Raw genomic sequence first — 20,656 nt, forward strand, 5'->3', positions numbered from 1 at the left:
GACTGTCCTTTTGGGCATACTCGATTCATTCATTCATTCATACTTGGTTTGCACTGTGTTTATTCACTCACTCATTTATTCATTCATTCTTTACGGCTGCATTCTGTACATTTGGTACAAATGAACGTTGATTTGATTTCCGAATTTCACCGGCAGGCTAGTCTTTTATTTTGCGTGTGTGTGTGTGTGTGTGTGTGTGTGTGTGTGTGTGCGCGCGCGCTTGCGTGTGTGTCAGTCAGTCAGTCAGTCAGTGCATGATTTCTAAGATGTTGGAGAGGTAACGAGTCTGACGGGATGGCAGGAATCATTAAAAAGCAGATCCTGAAACATTTGTCACGGTAAGTCATGTTTTCATTCAGTTCTGTTACTGTTAGCCACAGATTACTGCGTTTTATAACGCGTGAGACACAATGATACAGCTAATAAATAAACCACACACCTCAAGCTATTTACATTTAACCAGTTTGTCTTGGCAGGACCTTTAGTTTATATATTTTACATGAATATAGATGCTGAATTGTGTCCTATTAGCTGACAAGCTAATGGACTGCAGCATCACTGCTGTGTTTGGGTTTTGCTGAAATAACACAATTCATTCTCTCTCTCTCTCTCTCTCTCTCTCTCTCTCTCTCTCTCTCTCTCTCTCTCTGTCTCACACACACTGGTCCTGTCACTGAGGATGTTACAGTATGGTTAAACTTGCCTTTTATTTCAATAAGCTTTGGTGGTCTTATGTGGTGTAGTGGTTTAAAACCTGGGCTGGTAGCTGAAAGGTTGTGGGTTTGAAACTGGCAAGGGTTTATTCATGGAATCACCATTGTGCCCTTGATTAAGGCAGTGTTTCCCAACCTTTTTTCTGCCACCACACACTTTTTACAACTAAACAATTCTACAGTACACCACTATCCCACATCTTAGTGGTGTGTTTACTTGTAATGCTTAAAATTCGGCTATGCATAACATTTTTTTAAAAATTAAATAAAAATTTTGAGTTTCAATTATGTTTTAATAAAGCATAAACGTGTGCGAAAAACACTTTGGTGTAAAATGCCGTCACTTCAATGTATTCCACAGCGCTGACGCGTCATGTGAAGGACCCTTAACGTGTCACTTTTGCACATTAATAATTGCTCTTCACAATCACAAAGGTGAGGAGTTTGGATCAATGAAATATATATATTTTTTTGTCATGCATTTATTTATTTAGTGGAATTTGATAATTTTCCACGGCACACCTGACAATCTTTCACTCTGCACAGTGGTTGGGAAACACTAGATTAAGGCACTTTGCCTCGGGTTACACTATTGGAAAGGTGCATTTAATAATTCTAATCCAATACACTTTTTGTCAATTTCTGTGGAACAGACTGATCCACACAACACTACTCCAGCCCATCAGCAACAGGGGGTGGTTCTTGTGCATGCACAGGGTGGGGGGTGGGGGCAGAGCGAGAGGGAAATTCATTAGAAGAGCGACGGCAAATCTGGCTGATGTGAACTTTCTAAACTCCAAGGAGGACAAATGGCTGAGAAACAGACCAAGAGAAAAAGGTCAGACGAATATACTAAAAAAGAAGGATTATGATAAATCGAGGGCTAGGAGCCGCGTCAACATCGGCAGGGCTTTTTAGTGGTGGAGAGACATCCGAGAGGTAAAAGGCTTGAAGACGGATGCAGAAGTTGCTCTTTTTCTTCTTGATTTTGCTATGTTTCACAGAACCCATATATGCGGTTGTTGTGATGTTAGATTTAGTAGCATGAGAGATGTGAGTGTCTGGAGTTGGTGTGCGTAAAACCATCTTGCATTCATAAATTTGGGAGGGTGGAGCTTTCAAAGGAGCAATGAAGGGAGGGGTGTGTTTGTTTTGGCAGTTGAGTTTGAATATCAACAGTGTTTCTCAGGAATCGCTGAGCGAACCTTTAACATGTGTAATGTATGTCACTTTGGATGAAAGTCCCTGCTAAAATGACTACTAGCTCATCAACCTTGGCTCCAGTTTGTTGGCTCAGATTGCCCAGCAGGCTGGCAGTGGGTGTCAAAGCACATGCTTGGTCCTGCTGTTCTTAGTCATGGGTGAAGCTATGCCAGCTCCGCTTTCCTCTGTTGACTGTGTATGCCAGTCTTCATGTTATCGTCGGCCTCAGTGGGGCTTGTTTGGAGGTGTTTACACACAAACTCCCGGACCTGTTCTCATGAGACCCAACTCTAGTCATCTTTATATTGCTATTGCCACAACTGTTGATCTGCAGTTTAAGCCGTGCTGGAGAAGAGTGACTGAACAGCCAAGACTACTGATTAAGATTAAAGGAATAATCCTGTAATCATTTTCATGTTGTTCCAAACACAATGACTTTCTGTCTTCTGTGGAACACGAAAGGAGATGTTTGTTCATATCAGTGAAGGATATTATTGCATTTTTGTCTTGTCGTCACTCAAAGCTATTGTACGGCTTTTGAAAGCTAGTCATTTGGACTATTTTTAAGGTGCATTATTTCCAATATTTTCAGGCTTACCGAGTTGGAGGGAGAGAGATATTTGAGAGGTAGCTAGCTAGACTTGCATGATGTCTAACTATGGTCGCTTCACAGAATGCTGAATTCAAGAGAGACTCTTTACCTTGGTTGTCAGTCTGATATGTTGAGTTTTCCCGCTGTACATTATGAAGAAACATTCCACTTAGGGACAGAGGCAAACCAGAGGCGGAAGACATGGGGAAAGGATAATAGAGTGTAAAGATAAGATGATTCAGCCCTCTTACACATTCAAGTGTGGTATAATAGACTGCAGTATTGAAGGAATGGATAGAATGACAGAGGAACAGACAAAGAGCTGAATGGACAGATGGATGGATAAATGGAGGATGGACGGTTAGAATGAAATACACAAACAAGGAGAAGGATGGATGGATGGTGGAACCTGAATGGATACATGGAAGATGGCTGGATGGATATATGGATGGATTGAACGTAATGGATAAATAGGGCACGGATGTATGGATAGAGGGATGGATGATGGAACATAAATGGCTAAACAGAATATAGACTGATAGATGGATGGATAGAACATGGGTAGGTAAATAGAAGATGGATGGATGAATGATGGAACATGAATATAGAACATGGACAGATGGATGAACAAACAGATAGATAGATGAAACATAAATAGATAAATGGAAGATTTAATACAACTACAAATGAATGAAATTGCAACACGTCATAATGGGACCCAAGTGTCATGGTCATATTGTATAGCAGGATCCTTGTTAATTTCCACTCATTGGTCTTCTAATGTCTGGGTTACTCTTTGAAGTCTTTGAACAGATGGAGATTATTCTTTCAAATGCCTAAAAAAAACTTGATTCCTTTGAAGCTGCCAGCCTGCCACACCGTTCACTGCATTTAAATCTTCTATTTTCATCTTAGAAAGCATAAAGGCAAATGGAGCACAGCGCTGTGCTGTTAATATTAGATGTATTATTCAGTGTGGTTGTGTCGGTGATCACAGCAGGTTTTAAGGACAGGGGTTAGAAAAAAAAGTTCCCATGGGTTTTAGAGCATGTCTTACAGCAGGCCTGTTGTAATCTTATTTACCTGCCTTTAGTCAATGACTGTCTTTGTGGTGAGGGTTAGGATAGCAGTTTAAACTCAGATCTCATTACCTTAAAATATAGCTGCATTAAAGTGATAGAGAGTAAATGAGATGTAAATGAGACAGAGACCAAGACAGATAAAGAACAGCACAGAAAATTAATATTATGAATGAAATCAAAATGAGTCAATCTGGAATGCCTTTTTTGAATGCCATTACCACCCAAAAGCATATGTGTTTATTCCTGTTTGAGTTTTTTCACCTGAGCGGAGAAAGACATGTTTTCACCCAATCTCCAGGGTTCCATAGAAATGCAATGTTTCCATTGCATGATAAATTCATGCTTTGTCTACATAGACCTTTATGCACTCCCAGACATTGTGGTTAAATTGCTCATGGTGACGCTTACAATTTGTGGAGGCCATGTCTGAATAAATGAGTTTATCATGCAATTCCAAACTATTTCATGTAATTTAAAAAGAAAATAAAGACTAACTGAAGAGTACTTTCTTTTCCGTGTGTAGGTTCACTAAGAACCTCTCCCCAGATAAGATCAACTTGAGCACACTGAAGGGAGAGGGTCAGCTCTCCAACCTGGAGCTGGATGAGGAGGTCCTGCAGAACATGCTGGATCTGCCCACCTGGCTGGCCGTCACCCGTGTTTACTGCAACAAAGCTGCTATCCGGGTAAGATTCAAAAAGACTCTGGAGGAATTCTAATTTTTGTCAAACAGTTGAACACAAGATGGGAGTCTGTTAAAACAAATTACATCTGTGACTTGGCAAAAGCTGGAAGAATGATGTTATTTGCAATAATTCAACCTTGAGCGATCTATAGCTTTTATACAGTTCTGTAAAGTAAAGAAAAAATAGTCAAGGAAACCCTGAAACATAGTTTCAAGATCATTTAGATAACTAAAGAGATGAAGTAACAAGTAGCTGATGTGGACATTTCTGTCATTGGATGATTAGGGCCTTTCCCCGAGCATTACTTCTCGCACCATGTTTCTTAATGGCCCAAATGATTGAGGATTTATCTGATTGTCCTGATAAGTGTCTTTTTTATGCAGTCCAGGAATGAGTCCACAGTTTCAAAGAGTGCGGTTAAATGTGTCTTTGGTTTCTGCTTTATTCTCTCCCCATCAGATACAATGGACAAAGTTGAAGACCAGCCCTATATGTTTGGTGAGAATCTCTTCTGTCAATAAACTCATTATCATGGACACCAGAAAGCCATTTATTGAGAGAAAGCTGCTTTAGACATAAAAGTGGCATTTGCGTTTACATGTGCTGTGTTATCTGCTTTCTCTTTACTCCCGTATCCATGCTGCTTGGTTAGTAAGCTGTGTTCTCCACATCAAAAAGGATATAACGTAAATTCCCTGCAAAGCTGATGTAAATAATCAATTGGCATCCAAGGAAGACGTCACATTACACTGAGATAGTGGGGGTTCCCCCAGCACAATTAAACGTGTATTAGGATACTTTTGGTTACCAGTATGAGTGTAGTACATTCAGCTACATTTAACACATTTTATCCTTTTATACACAGATTTCCACCCAAAATTAAAACAAAATTTAAAGCCGAAGAATGTAATTTCTGCACCACTTGTGCCACCAAAATGCAAAAATAAGTTTGCATTGTATTATAATAGTTATATTATAATTATATACTGTAAACACACACTCACAGTGTCACTTAAGGTGGGCCCAATGAAGCCTTGATACAGTTAAATTCTGTCTTTTGTTTTTATTTGACATGAAATAAATTTTGCTCTCACAGAGTATTCTAGGGCTGCAGATATTTTTATATTTTATATTGGTTTTTTTTCTCTGAAAGAAGAAGAATACTCGTTAATCTTTGCCACAGTTGTCTGCATCAACTTGATAGTACCATGGAGTGGTGGTGGCGGTGTAGTGGCTAAAGAATAGGGCTGTTAATCAGAAGGTCGCTGGTTCTAACCCCACGGCCACCACCATTGTTTCCTTGAGCAAGGCACTTAACTCCAGGTTGTTCCGGGGGGATTGTCACTGTAATAATTGCACTGTAAATTGCTTTGGATAAAAGCATCTGCCAAATACATAAATGTAAATGTAAATAGTACCACAGAAGTTCTTGTTCTGTGGCCTGAATTCTTTTTTCTCTTTCTTTGAAGTTCCTGGACAAAGTGGAAGTTGAGATGATGACTTGTGAGGAACCCCGGCCCCCCAATGGCCCTTCCCCGATTGCCAATACTGCAGGTCAAAGGTCAGTGTTGGTATCGTATCAGTTATATCTGTAACCATGTTTCCCTGAAAGGAGTATCTCGTTTCCATGTTACAGCTATAGCCGAGACATTGCCTTTCAAGATGGCCACATTGGCACTGCATCAGTAGCTGACACTATGGGAAATGTATACCATAATGCATTGCTACTAGGGCAATGCCCAAGAGCCAACAGGGTAGCGAAAAGGCATTGTCATAATCACCCCTTCATTTGGAAAAATAGGAAGAGTAATATGACACTTGCCATACCAGGTAGTGAAACAATGTCTAAAAGCTCTCCTTCGCACACGGTGGGAAGGAATAGAAGCCAGAAAAGGTCACAGCCTGGCAACTTAATACAATGACTCTAGCCAACAGGGTAGTGAAACATAATTAATGAAACTCTAATTCGTACTACAGTGGGAATGGAGAGAAAGACTAAATGGTCCTAGGCTGAACATGTAATAAAAAGACACTAACCAGCAGGGTAGTGATGCATTGAAACAAACTACTCCTTGCTAACATATTGTGAAGAGAGAAAAGACAATATCTTTTGGTCATATGACCAACAGTCTGTACAAGCAATGTCACTAGCTGAAATGGTAGTGAAGCATTGAAAATAATCTTCCCTTCTCAACATACCAGGAAGAGGTAAAAGACTGCATGGTCAAAAGACAATGCAAATATACAAGCAATGACTAACCAACAGGTTATTGAAACACTGATGTATCAACCATCCTTTGTCAAAATCAGGGAAGAGAGGGAGTAAATCAAGATATAGAACCTGCCTGCAACCATACAGATGTCCTCCATGGACATGCCCTTAGCCCACGCCCATGAGGAGGCCATACTCTTGATGGAATGAGCTTTAACACCAATGGGACACTGTATGCCTTGCTAAACTTAAGCAAGTGCAATGGCATCCACAACCCAGTGAGAAATTCTTTGCTTGGAGAAGGCCAAACCCTGTGAAGGGTCCCCAAAGCTGAAAAAGAGCTGTTCAGACTGCCTGAATTGACCAGTTTGGTCAACGTACATGCGTAATGCCTGCAAGCGATATAGTGTGTCCATCTTCGTCATCACCAACAAACATGAACACACCATCTGTTTCAGTGGTGGGGCATAGATTGTCAAGCAGCAAACTGAACAGGTGAAGGTTTTCGATATGGAGAAGAGGAAGCTCTATATCCGTCCTCATGCACTCCCGATATGGTCCCTTGGGAGCCGCAGAAGGAGCAAGAGAGAGGAGAGGGCAGCGTTGTCGGCCTTAGGAAAGACATTGAGCCAAGAGCAAATTGTCTTGAGTTTAATGCACTCTCAGTGGAAGCAGTCAGTCTCACCGAGCACCACTTCCACATGAGCTTGGCACAGGCACAGTGCAATCCAATGCAGCAGCGACCCTGAAGAGAAAAATCTGGCGAAATGGTGCTGTGGTCCAGTTTATATGCCTGCGATGACGTGAACGCTGGTGGAGTGCCAAGTGCCATTTATAAATGTAATTGGTGTTATTTGGTTGGGTTTCAGAAGTAGTCACTCACGCAAGGAGCTTCCATAGCTTCAGCTACTGATGCAACATCAAAGTGACCAACTCCAAAGGGAACTTCTATCTTTCAATGTTTAAAAATGTACAGTAGTTTTAAAATGCCAAAAACAGGCGGCAAATTACTGCATTGCTTGTGCGCAGTGACATTTAGGCCAAGCCCACACAAATGTGTTTCCGTTTTAAAACTCTGTTTTCAGTTTCCTAACCTCATTGTTTTCCAAAGCAATTCTGGAGAGTGTTTATAAAAGTCTTAGTTTTGGGTGAAGGATAACATGGTTCTAGTGTGGATGAGAGGGGTAAATGCAGCGAACGCAACTCAAACTCGTTTACAAACTAAAAATATATTAGCGCAGATGTGGCCACAGATTCAAATTGTGCTCAATGCCTCATGATGAAAAAGATCATCGATCTATCAATGTATGAATCAAACTCACTCAGAATGCCGACAATATCCGACACGTCATTCTAATTTGATAAGGAATCGTTGTGGGGTTACAGACAAATCATATAAAACTTCTTCATCTTCTCCGCTGTCTTGACTGCACTCAGCTTCAGTAACATTCCACTCACTGCACTCCCATTGATAGTCACTCCCGAATGTTGCTCATCATTATCATAAAGTTAAACTTGTCTCAACTTAGTTTGGTCACTCGCCTCGCCCACATATTTTTGCCAGAAGCCTGGTCTAAGATACAGCTTAGTAACACCCTAAAAACCACCCAGGACACCTTAGCAACTGACTGGCAACCACCTCGGCTACCACCCTGCACACTTTAAAAACAATTTGACAACAACCAGAAAATTTACAAATCTAGTTTATAGCTTTAACATTGACCTGGAATACCAAACCATATTGTCTGCATGAACTTCTGATCCAGTTATAGATGTCTGTCCATCAGATGTTTGTGGTATGTTTCCCTGCAGTGAGTATGGCTTTGCTGAGAAGGTTGTGGAGGGAATGTCTGTGATCATCAACTCCATCACCATTAAAGTGCAAGCGCGGGCGTTTCATGCCTCCTTTGAGCTCTGGCAGCTCCAGGGCTGCAGCCTCAGTCCCAAATGGCAAAAGAGCGACCTGCGCTACACTCGTATTACCCATCCCAAGAGAGGAGAGGTAAGCTTTATTTTGCAACATTTTAAAGAAAACAGCTAATCAGTGCTCTAGACCAAGAACTTTATCTTTAAAGGCAATACAAGTATTTACACAGGAATCACAGTTTCACAAAGAGATTCACGCACTCAAAAGTTGATCATTTTCACACACAGCCACAGAAAACAAGATTCGATCAGATTGGATAAAGGTTAAGGTCACTCTGATGAGGAATTTTATTTACACTGAATGAAAGCCCCAGTGCCTCCTAAGATATTCTATTCTATTGGTAGATCCTAGCAGACATAGTATATTTTGATGCAAAATCTTAGCATACATTTTGACAATGAACCACCTTAACTCACCAAAGATTTGCACCCCTATGTTTATGTGGAAAAAGTTAGATTTATTAAGAGTTGTTTTGAAATCTGATTGTGACTCCCAGAATTGAAATCAAATTGAATCATACCTAAAGGTGTCTAAAGACTCAGAATGCTGAGATTCAGTTTGTCACATTGACTCTGGTTAGTGGAGGCACCCATGGTTGCACAACACTGAAATTTTGCCGCATTTAGCTAAAGGCATGTAAAACTCCCGGATCTGGTTTTGCTGGATTATACCCTAGGTGAAACCCAGGTTAAAACACCCGTCAGTATTATACTGTCCATGTCATCTTTTCTAGCCTGAAATATAGTAAATCATATTGACATTCAACAAATAAATAAAAAGAAAACTGTTACGTAATCCAAAAGGGGACAGATAGCAATGCAGATTTAACACACTTGCAATAATCAGATCAATGTCTTTTTACACCTCCTTTTCTTGTTCCTCATTCTCTTGCTGTTCTCTGCTCACATTTTTACATGCTCATGAGAAATCCCCTATTAACAGTACTTGTTTTCCAGACCAGTTTTAGATATTTAAATCAGCCCAGTCATTTTGATATATGGACAGGGTATTGAGATCTTCTAAATCATTCCCTCTCAGGCTGTAATGTACTCAGATGTATGATGGACGAGCATTACAATCAAAGATGACCTCTCATGCGCTCTAATATAAAGCTCTGCTGGCATGCAGTCATCAGGGTTATGCTGTCTACTGAAGCAGAGGAGGCCGATATGATATTAAAAGAAGAATGCTCTGTGTGTAAAAGACAATGTTAAATAAAACTGACCCTGTTTATTTTTCTTAATACATGTAAATGCTCTTATTGTGCTCAGTCCATCAGTGCTTGTTATTCCAAAGAAAAGAAAAAGACTGTTTGTTAACTCTTAATGTAATAATTGCCTCCTAATATGACTAGGTCTTGCGGGCTATTGGTTAATAATAACCAACAGCCAAATAGCTATTTAAATATTGTTTAGACTACTGTTGTGGGGATAATGCAGACTTTATAAAGTCTTACCAACAGTTAACACAGTATGTTAATGCCATTTAACATTAATGCAATAAAGATTATGGAAATTATAACAAATAATGATAGATTTGAAAACAAGGCTGTTTATTTTGAAGTTATATTAAAGTTATTTAAAAAAAAATGTTAGTTAAGTCTGTAGCCATCTTGGTAACGCCCCAGGCAGCTATTTTCTAGTCTGGCTAGTAGTTTTATCTCCTTTTACCTTAAAGGAATATTCCGGGTTCTATACAAGTTAAGCTCAATCGACAGCATTTGTGGCATAATATTGATTACCACAAAAATGTATTTCGACTTGCTCCTTTTCTTAAAAAATAAAATAAATAAGTAAATCTGGGTTCCAGTGAGGCACTTACAATGGAAGTGAATGGTTCCAATCAGTAAATGTTAAAATATTCACTATTTCAAAAGTATAGCCTCAAGGCGTGAACAATATTTGTGTTTTAAATGCAGTGTTTCACAAACATTATTACAAACTCTGGTCTTTAGAGACCCGGCATCTATATCTATCACAAATGGATCTACAAAATGCCCAGAGAGTATCAAATTTTCAAGACAATTAGAAAATAATAAAATAGAATGTATTCTGATAGATTTTGATGTTTTATTTTTCATATATCAAAGAAATTATGCAACAAATCTAAAACAGGGTGCATTACTACCACAATGAAATATCATGAGACGTAACTGGCTGTCAAACACATATTGAGCTACACATAACACATAATCTACACGTAATCTACACATATGTATTTTCTCAAGAACTTTTTGAGTCTAAATATACACACAATTTACATAATTTCAGTAGTACACGCACATGACAATAGCCAGATCATACTGTTCATGTGTTACACTTGCTATAGTTTATTCCACGTTGCTTTTTCGTCAAATAGCAATGTCAAATGTAAATCAAGCTACTACTTTTGAAAAGTAGTGCTGCATTCCATTCAACTCAGAATGTTTGATTTTACAACTTCCAACTAGGAAAAGTACAGTGGAATGCATCTTTAAGTCAGAATTACAACTTATAGGCTCGTGCAGAAATTCTCAACTCTGATTTTGCCGAGATGCAGGGGCATGATGTCATATAAACATGTCGTCACTCAGGGAGATATACAAAGTGATAAACATTCTATTTATTAAGTAATATTGATAAACAAGTTTGTTTCCACATTACATGATATTAAAGCTTGTTTAACAAACACCTGCTGCAGAAATCTTTTGGTAATCGTACACCTGAAGCACAAATGCTAGCGCTGCAGCATTGTTTATCAGTTGTGTTGCTAGGAGACATCTCTAATGACAGTCAAACCCCTGCTAAGCTAACAGGAGTGCTGCAGTTCAGAATATCGGGGAATTGAATGCATTTATGGTCGGATATATCAAGTAGGAATATCTCACATCCAACTTGAATGGAACGCAGCATAACAGTGTACCCTGACTAAACGAAATTTATTGCAAGCATCATTTAAATCGCAAATATTATTAGATGGATTTTTACAGGTATTATAGACCTCCTTTGTAGATTCATATGAAAAATTATGATTTTTGACAATGATTTCACAAACATTAATGCTGCAGTTAAAATTAGGCTTGCTTGAGCATTAATGAGTGTCACTTTACGAGTGTCGTTTCAAGCTCTGGCTTTTGTCCTTGGATGTTTTCTTAAAATGTAAATTGTTATTATTAGTTGACTGCCACGTAATGTATGAGCGTCTTATTCATTGTGAAACTGTGTTTTCTTAACGGCAATAATCGCACTGAAGGCCTAGACTTAAAATTCACGGCCCGCGGCTGATTTTTAGGTATGCGTTTGAGTAAAATAAACATTTTTGTTTTATTCTATAAACTACTGACAACATTTATCCCAAATTACAAATATAAATATTGTCATATAGAGCATTTATTTGCAGAAAATGCAAACTTTGAATAATCCAAAGAAAAGAAGTTAATATTCATGCTCTCTACCACATTGCATTGTCTTTCACATTGCTGTTGGGTGACTTTATGCCACTCCTGGCACAAAAATTCATGCAGATCGGCTTTTTTTGATGACTTGTGGCCATCCATCTTCATCTTGATCACTTTCTAGAGGTTTTCAATGGGATTCAGGTTTGGAGATTGGGCTGGCCATGAGAGGGTCTTGATCAGGTGGTCCTCCATCCACACCTTGATTGACCTGGCTGTGTGGCATGGAGCATTGTCCTGCTGGAAAAACCAATCCTCAGAGTTGGGGAACGTTGTCAGAGCATAAAGTTTTCTTCCAGGATAATCTTGTATGTGACTTTATTCGTGCGTTCTTCACAAAGAAGGATCTGCTCTATTTCAGCCTTGCTGAAGCACCCCCAGATCATCACCGATCCTCCACTTGGTCGTCTAATGGTTAGACTGAGATCTGGAGATGCCTTCAACCACAGTGTCTCGCACCCATTTGTGATATTTGGTGGAGGATTGGTGATGATCTGGGGGTGCTTCAGCAAGGCTGGAATCAGGCAGATCCATCTTTGTGAAGGATGCATGAATAAAGCCACATACAAGATTATCCTGGAAGAAAACATTGTTCCTTCTGCCCTGACAATGTAGTCCAACTCTGAGGAGTGGTTTTTCCATAATAATCTATATATAGTAAATCCAGAAAATAGAATTTTGCAGTGGTCTCTTAATTTTTTCCAGACCTGTATGTCCTGTGATAGTAAACTTATAAAGATAATAAATAATCATAAAAATATGATTTATGGAAGCCCATTTTTTACACTATAACATACCTAGGGTCTCAAGCAGTTTTTTGCAATTTCTACCATACATTTTTCAGACATTTCTTGTCTCCTGATACTATCTCTGGTTTCCTTCAGGTCCTCACGTTCAAGGAGATCAACTGGCAGAGCCTGCGCATAGAGGCTGATGCGATAAAGAGTGAAGAGCAGGATTTGGGCAGCACACCACTGCGTCTCATTACCAATCAAGGACGTATACGCATTGCTCTCAAACGCAGGGTACTGTTTTGTTTATCCACGAAAGTCCCTTGAGCCCAGTGGCATCACTGAAAAATAAGTGTGAATTTTCCTCTGTTTTTCACTCCAACACTCACCCTGTTGTTCCAAACCTATATGATTTTCTTTCTTCTCTAAAACACAAAAGGAGATGTTTTGAATAATATTCATGCAACTCTTTTCCATACAATGAAAATGTATATTGACCACGACCATCCAAAGCTCCAAAATGGACAAAAAGAGAATCATCAGAGCACCATAAAAATTATCACCTCTTTTGTGCTCTATTTCAAGTCATCGCTTTGTCTAGGAATAGGCAGAAATTTAAGTTAGTTATTCACTCAACCTCCGCCATAGCTCACAAATCTAATTCGTGCTTTTGTGGAAATTAAACATTTGGCACCTTTAAATGTGTCACACCAGTTATTGACACCCAGTGTTGGGTGTAATCTGGTTACAAAGTCATTTTTAACTGTAATTTAATTACTTTTACAGTCAAAAGTTGTTTAATTAATGGCATTTAAAAAATTTAAATAGATTACAATTAATCATTAATTAATTAACCGCTTTTTAGTACTTTACTTGGGTTGCACATTTTAAAATATTAAAATATATGTAGACTGTATTTTAAACAAGAATTATGTTCATATAACCATTTGTTTGCATTTCTGTGACAGCTGAAGGCCATGCACCCCCTAACGAGTCATTGTAATGGAGAAACATGCTGGGTTGAGTGCATGATTCGCATGCGACAATGAATTTGTTCAGCGGAAAAAACAAAAACCTTTCAGTGATAAATGTTTCAGAAGGTAGATAGTAAGGTGATTACTTATTCATTGAAGTAATGAGTATAGTAATCTGATATACATTTTAGATAAGTAATTAGTATATTGTAGTGGATTACTTTTGAGTAATTTACCCAACACTGTTGACACCAAACCTCATTGGTTCTTGTCTGCCATGTAGAATCGAGAATATATTAACTGCAGCAAAGATTTTTAGTCACTAACTTTTGGTATGTTTTTCACAGAAAGTTGTTGGAATATAGTATACGAGATGTATTGACTACTTTTTGTGATTTATGGAGTAAATAATTATGCATACTTTTTTATGTTTTGGGTGGACTGTTCCTTTAAGAAAACCTGAGCAAGTCAAGAGACACTCAAGAGTCACGTAGCGCCATGCGAGGATCAGACGTGTGAACGGCGAGCTCTGCGCACTTTGCTAGTTTTAATACTTTTAATGACATAAACTGGTGAGATTAGATAAACACCATAACTATTCTAGGAGAACAGTATGTCAAAGAATTCAAAATCCTTGGGCTCTGGAAATATTAAAAGCTGATGCCCCCAAGCAGGCCGCAAGCCTGGGAGTCGTCTTAGTCGGGGAGGTGCAGGAAATGCGGTGAGAGATACTGAACATGTCGGCAATGCTGACGAAGGTCGTTGCTGACTTGGAAGATCTTCCTGTGATACGTCGATCGATTACTGCCATGGAGGCGAGGTTCTCTGATGTGGTTAACTGATCGATTACCTGGAGTCATTGAAGAGGCAATTATCTGCTAATCCGCTAGCGACCAAGGTGGATTTGGAGCATGTCTGGGAGAGGTTGGAGGACATGGAAAACCATAGCCGGCGGAATAGCGTCCGTATCGTCAGAGTCCCTGAAGGAGAAGAGGGACAGGATATGGTGAAATTCCTTAATGGACTCTTTCCAAATCTGCTTGACATAGCAGGCCATAAACTGGAAATTGAGCGAGCTCACAGGGTTCCTGCTCGGAAGTCTGCGGAGGTAGACAAGGAAGAGGAGTAAAGATGCAAGAAACTTTTACATTAATGGAAGGTTGCTTTTGCGCTGATATTCATGGCCAAATTGAGAATACATGCTAGGGATGGCCGTAAAACATTCACATGCCTACAGAAAACAATGTCCTTCATAAAGTTGATGGAGAAAGTAATCTTGTTGTACTCATCTTGCAAGCCTGAGTGGACCGGCTCACTGTTTATTTTGTAGAGTAACACACCTTCAGGACAGTTTTTTGGATGAATCTACACGCTTCCTGTACTTATTCCGCCTATTTGCTGGAGTTTGTTTTGTGGATAATTTCTTGCAAAAAATCATTGGAGTGAGATTTGTTTGCAAGTCTGAGTGGACCAGCTCACTGAACATTCACTTGACTGTTTGAGGGATCTGCACACTCTTTTTGTGCTGGTTCCGCCTATCGGCTGGAGTTTATTTTGTAGAGTATCACACTTTCAGGACAGTTATATGGATGAATCTACACACTCTTTGTGCTTATTCTGCCAATTAGCTTGAGTTTGTTTTATAGATTATCTTTTGCTGTTTAATTCTGTCTCAAAAAATGTATATAGAAACACCGGACTTGAGCAGTCTGATGGCAATGGGGGTTCTCGTAGGCGTGCGTGGACTGTTTGAATTTGGAGGGACAGACGCCAGTTGGCGCTGTCATGCGCACAGTTAATGTGCACGTTTTTCTTTTTTCTGTTTGTTTTGTTCTGGGGATGTTTGGGTTTTGATTGGCGCACTAATCTTGGAATGTGGTCTTTTATAATCTTGTTTTTGACACAATATTTATTTTTTTTCTCATATTTCTTATAAGCATAATAAATATGATATAGTGTTTCTTCAAGAAAGGCATCTTTCTCCGTAGGAATCTGAAACATTTGGGAAGATATGGGGTGGGCATATTTTCTATAGTACTGGCTCGAGGAAGAGCAGGGGAGTCATTGCACTGATAAGTAAATATCTACAGTTCAAATGGATTAATGATGAATTAGGAAGAGTCATTATTGTTTTTGCTGAAATTCAGGGACAATGTCTTATTTTGGCCAATATTTATGCACCTAACGTTGAAGATCAGGTCTTTTTCATAGATCTTGAAGGGATGTTGCAAGCCGCTGGCACCCCACGTGATATAATATTGGGAGGAGACTTTAATCTTTTGATGGACTCTGTCCTTGATCATAGTGAAGCAAATGTGTGCAAGCCCCCTAGAGCAGCATTTATGCTTTACAGGATGTATAAAAATCTTACAGATATTTGGAGTCTTTTGAACCCATCTGGGTGGGACTATACATTTCTTTCATCAGTCCAAAAGATTTACTCTAATTTAACTAATTCATTTGGCTAATCGATTAAGTAAAGTTATGACATCTCTTATACATATAGATCAGGTGGGGTTTATTCGGGGCCGTAACTCTTCTTATAACATTAGGCATTTCATTAATGTTGTGTGGGCAGTGGCAAACGATCAGTCTCTGGACGCTGCTATCTCACTTGACACTTGAAAATGCATTTGATATGGTAGAATGGGAAATTTACGGGTTCAGGAATACTTTGATTGGGTGGATTAAGTTACTTTATAGACACCCAGTAGTGGCGGTTCAAACAAATGGACTCATTTCAGGTTATTTTATTCTGTATAGATATTGTTCTGTCTTGCTCTGGAACCATTAGCAGCCGTGATAAGTAAGGAGTATGATTTTCCAGGGGTGGTGGCGGGAGGTGGGGCGCAAAAGCTTTTGTTTTACGCAGATGATATTTTATTATTAGTCTCTGACCCCACTAGATCTATGCCTTGCCTCCACAGAATAATTAAGTTCCAGTGTATAAAGTGAATTGTTCTAAATCCGAAGCTTTGGCTCTGACATTATAATGCCTGGCAACAGCTTTTCAGCTAGGCACCTTCCAGTGGCCCAAACAGGGCATTAAGTATTTGGGTATTTTATTTCCAGCAAATGTGTGTGATTTTGAGTTAATTTTGACCATTTAATAAAAAGGTTTTAGAGCGATGTGGGCAGGTGGGCTTCATTACAATTATCTATGGCTAGGAAGGTTAATGTTTTTGAAATTAATTGTATTCCAAAATTCAACTACCTGCTATAATCTCTCCCTATAGATGTCCCTCTCTCTTATTTCAAGCAATTTGATTGCATAGTGAGTTCCTTGATTTGGAATGGTAAATGTCCCATATTACATTTCAATAAATTACATAGTCCGATTGAAAAAGGTGGGCTAGGCCTACCCAAGATTTTGTTTTTATTATTATGCATTCGGTCTCAGACATTTGGCTCAATGGTCGCTTCCACCTGAGAGAGCCCCTCTCTGGTTTTGTATCGAACAGGAAGTTATTGCCCCTATTTCGCCATTGCAAAGCCTTTCTATCAAACTAACCAGAGAAGTTAAGTTACACCCCATTATCTCGCATTTGCATGCGGTATGGACAAAAGTGTCCAGAGTGTTTAATTCAGACATTTATTTAAATATTGCTTTGAGCATATGGCTGAACCCAAAATTATGTGTTAATAAGTCCCCTTTCTGCTGGACAGAGTGGATTATGAGGGAGGTTAATACGCTCTGTGACCTATATGAGAGTGGAGTTTTGAGATCCTTTGAAAATATGGTTCAACATTTTGGTATTCCCAGGTCTCAATTCTTTAGGTATTTACAGCCTCACCATCTGCTCTGTACAATTTTTGGGAGTAGCATAGACCCCCCCCTAAAGCGGCAGATACTCTGGGAGTGGTGATTACTGATTTTTGAAAAGGTCATGAAGCATCAGTGTATTACTCCCTGCTAATTCAGATTCTGGGAGGACAGAGCTTCAACTTCACGCAAAAGATTATGGGAGAAAGATTTAAATTTGGTATTGGAGGAGGGAGTGTGGGCTAGGATTCTAAAAAAAAGTCTACATCTAGAGATGCAAGGGTGTGCCTTATTCAATTTAGGATTTTACATAAATTCTATTGGACTCACTCTAGTTTGTATAGGCTTGTCTTAAAGACACACCCACCTGCTGGCGATGCCAATCAGAAGATGAGGACACAACCCATGTTTTTTTGGTGGTGTGTTAAGATCCAAGAATTTTGGTTGAGGGTTCAAAGTTTTATGTGTGATGTATTGGGCTCTCAAATTTCATTTTGCCCCAGACTCTGTATTTTAGGTGATGGGGCAGTCATTAATATAAGGGATAAATACATACAAAAATTGGCTCCTAGCCAGTGTTATGATCAGCAGATAGGTCATTCTTAGGGGATGAAAGTCAGCAGAGCACCCTCATTTCAAGAGTGGTACAGAGATGGGCAGGGTAGGGGCATTTGAAGAAATCTCATATAGAAGTCTAGGCAACCTGGGTTTATTTAATAAAAAATGGGGCAGCTATTTAGCCTTTTTTGAAGGCTCTTGTGGAGTGGCAGTGGAGAGAGATTTGTAGTTTTAAATGTGTGCACACAGTTCATATGATTTGATACTGGATTTTTGTTATGTCTATTTAATTTAGTGTATGGAATCAATACAAATAGTTAATAACAAAATTACTTTTTCTATCGCCTTTTGAGTTATAATTTAGATGTCAACAGAAAGCTTGAGATAGGCATTGATATTTATTTTATTCATAGTTAATTTTGGTGTTTGAAATGAACTTCACTGGAGCTCAAGTGCAGACCGGCAATTCTGTAGTGCAGTTTCATTCAGTTGACATAACGATCTTGATGCTTTGATATGTGAGATTATATGTTAGTGCAGTCTAAGCATAGACAAAAAAGATCTCCTCTCTCAAAAGCATCAGAATTAATGTAAATATGGGAATGTGTTTTGAGCTGTTTCTATCTGCTCCTCATCTCAGGTGAAGGACTGTAATGTGTTAGCCTCTAAGCTGCTGTTTATACTGGATGATCTGCTGTGGGTGCTGACAGACTCTCAGCTCAAGGCCATCATACACTATGCCAAGTCTTTGAGTGAGGCCATGGAGAAATCTGCTCAACAGAGGAAGAGCATGGCTGCTGAAACATTACAGGTACCAGATTCTCCGCTTTAAATCTATCCCAAATAACACTATTATAATTAGCTTGACTTTAAGATTTTAGTTGTCTACAGTGTGTGATTATTAAATTGAGTTTTTTTTTCTCAAACCTTTTAATTTGGTGTTTATGCGTCGAAAGAAAAAACACTTTGTAAAAGCAGGACTGTTCAAATGGCAAACTCTAAAATCTGTTAAGACTTAAAGACTGTTGACACTTTGAGCCCTGGTGCTGAGGTGGACAATGCAAGTTTAAATCCAGCTTGCAACATTTCCTGGCATGTCATCTCTGCATTTTATCAATAAAAGGGCTTTTTGTATTACTATTTCTACTGTGATACAATTTTACCCCCATTTTAACCAGGGTTTTCTCTTGTTGCCTGATCTGTGATCGTTCACTTTTTTTCACAGAAAGGATTCTGGGGGTATATGTCAGACTAGATACAGTGGCCCTTAAAAGTATTTCGATACTTCAGCCATACTTAAAATGTATGAATGTATTTGCATTAGAAAACAAAAGAGAAGAGGGCACAATACTCTTTTCAAGCACAAATGTCCATTAAGTCTTAAATTATAAAAGAATAGATATACTTTCCAAAATAAAGACAAAAGGTTGGACATTTGGACACATTCTGAGTAACATTCTGGCTGTAAACATTAGTTTAAAAAAAACAAATTTACTACCCATGTAATAGTTACTCAGACATACTGTAAATCTACTAAAAATCTCTAGTTGGCAAAAACTTATTTGCAGAAATAGCTCAGAAAAGTAAAGTTAGTTCAGAGAAAAGTATCATTTGTTTGCAGATGGTTATTTGAAAGTGGTATTTTGTCATCTAATGCAATTAAAGACACCCATCTTTACGTGTGTTTTTTAAGTGTCCAAAAACCACTACATATGTGGTCTGCTAATCTTCTGTATGATACTCTTTTAATGCTGATGGAAATAGCACGCCCTACACTGCGGATGCTTGTGCTGCATGGCTCAGCTTTTGAGCAAACATCCTGATAATTTTCAGCTCTTTGTGACCTTTGAATACATTTGTCATTACAAAGCAACTCAACTAAATAAATAATGAGCCCTGCAGTTAAATCCTCTCTATAACACATTAAATCCCATTCTCTGTCAATTGCCAGCCGTTACTGTTTATGTATGTCTCATTGTATTTGTGTGTCAGACAGCCCCTCCCTCTCCTGGGATCCACTCTCTGTCAACTGAACCTCCTCCACCTCAAGCGATCGGGACCGCAAGCACACCGGCTCAGTATTTTGACCTCCATGATTTCAAAGAATCGTCCTACCACACATTCATCTCTCGTCTTGACCTGCATATTTGCAATGACAGCTCTACAGATACCAGTAATGAACTTAGAGTACCACACTTACATGACCCAAAATTAAAAGTAGTCTTTTAAATAAAAGTAGTATTTTCTTCTTTCGTAGAACACAAAAGGAAATGTTTTAGGAATGCTCTTTTCCATACACAAAAAATGGATGGTGACTGGGGCTGTTTGTGTGAGAAAATGGCTGAAATATAATTGTTTTTAGTTTTGTTTACTAAAAAATCTTGCCGTCCTCCCAAGCTCTCAAATCTCAATTCGCCCTGCACACATTCAAACCTGGCACATTTGTGCACTGTTTCTTCTTGCAAGGTCAAATGAGCATTTTATTTAATATTTCATCATCATCATAATTTGATGGACAGATGGTGAAGTGGGTAATTTCTATGCAACTGGTGTCACCAAATGGATTTGCAAATATTATGATTGTTTTCACACAGGTTTCCTGAACACAGATAGTCCAGCCCCAAACTCACGCAGTGGTTCAGTCAATGTTGCTGGGACAAGCTATTCAGGACACTCAAACAAACAGAGCAATTTTTGATACAACATTTTGGTCATGGACATGTGCTTGAACCCTGATAATTGTGGCTGGCAGCTGTAATAATAGTTATATTTAAAAAAACAA

General features: G+C 38.9%; 1 protein-coding gene across 1 annotated transcript in view; it reads left to right on the forward strand.

The window, feature by feature from the left end:
• Nucleotides 1–213: 213 nt before the first annotated feature.
• Nucleotides 214–20,656, forward strand: part of LOC127618452 (UHRF1-binding protein 1-like) — a 49,816-nt gene continuing 29,373 nt past the window's right edge. Inside the window, exons 1-8 of the mRNA XM_052090899.1 lie at nucleotides 214–338; nucleotides 4,114–4,276; nucleotides 4,736–4,774; nucleotides 5,746–5,837; nucleotides 8,301–8,490; nucleotides 12,733–12,873; nucleotides 18,515–18,685; nucleotides 19,867–20,047. Coding sequence (XP_051946859.1) covers nucleotides 295–338; nucleotides 4,114–4,276; nucleotides 4,736–4,774; nucleotides 5,746–5,837; nucleotides 8,301–8,490; nucleotides 12,733–12,873; nucleotides 18,515–18,685; nucleotides 19,867–20,047 — 1,021 coding nt within the window. The 5' untranslated portion in view covers nucleotides 214–294. The remainder of the gene's footprint in view (nucleotides 339–4,113; nucleotides 4,277–4,735; nucleotides 4,775–5,745; nucleotides 5,838–8,300; nucleotides 8,491–12,732; nucleotides 12,874–18,514; nucleotides 18,686–19,866; nucleotides 20,048–20,656) is intronic.

Source organism: Xyrauchen texanus, chromosome 25, assembly GCF_025860055.1.
Source record: "Xyrauchen texanus isolate HMW12.3.18 chromosome 25, RBS_HiC_50CHRs, whole genome shotgun sequence".
NCBI classification, from domain to species: domain Eukaryota; kingdom Metazoa; phylum Chordata; class Actinopteri; order Cypriniformes; family Catostomidae; genus Xyrauchen; species Xyrauchen texanus.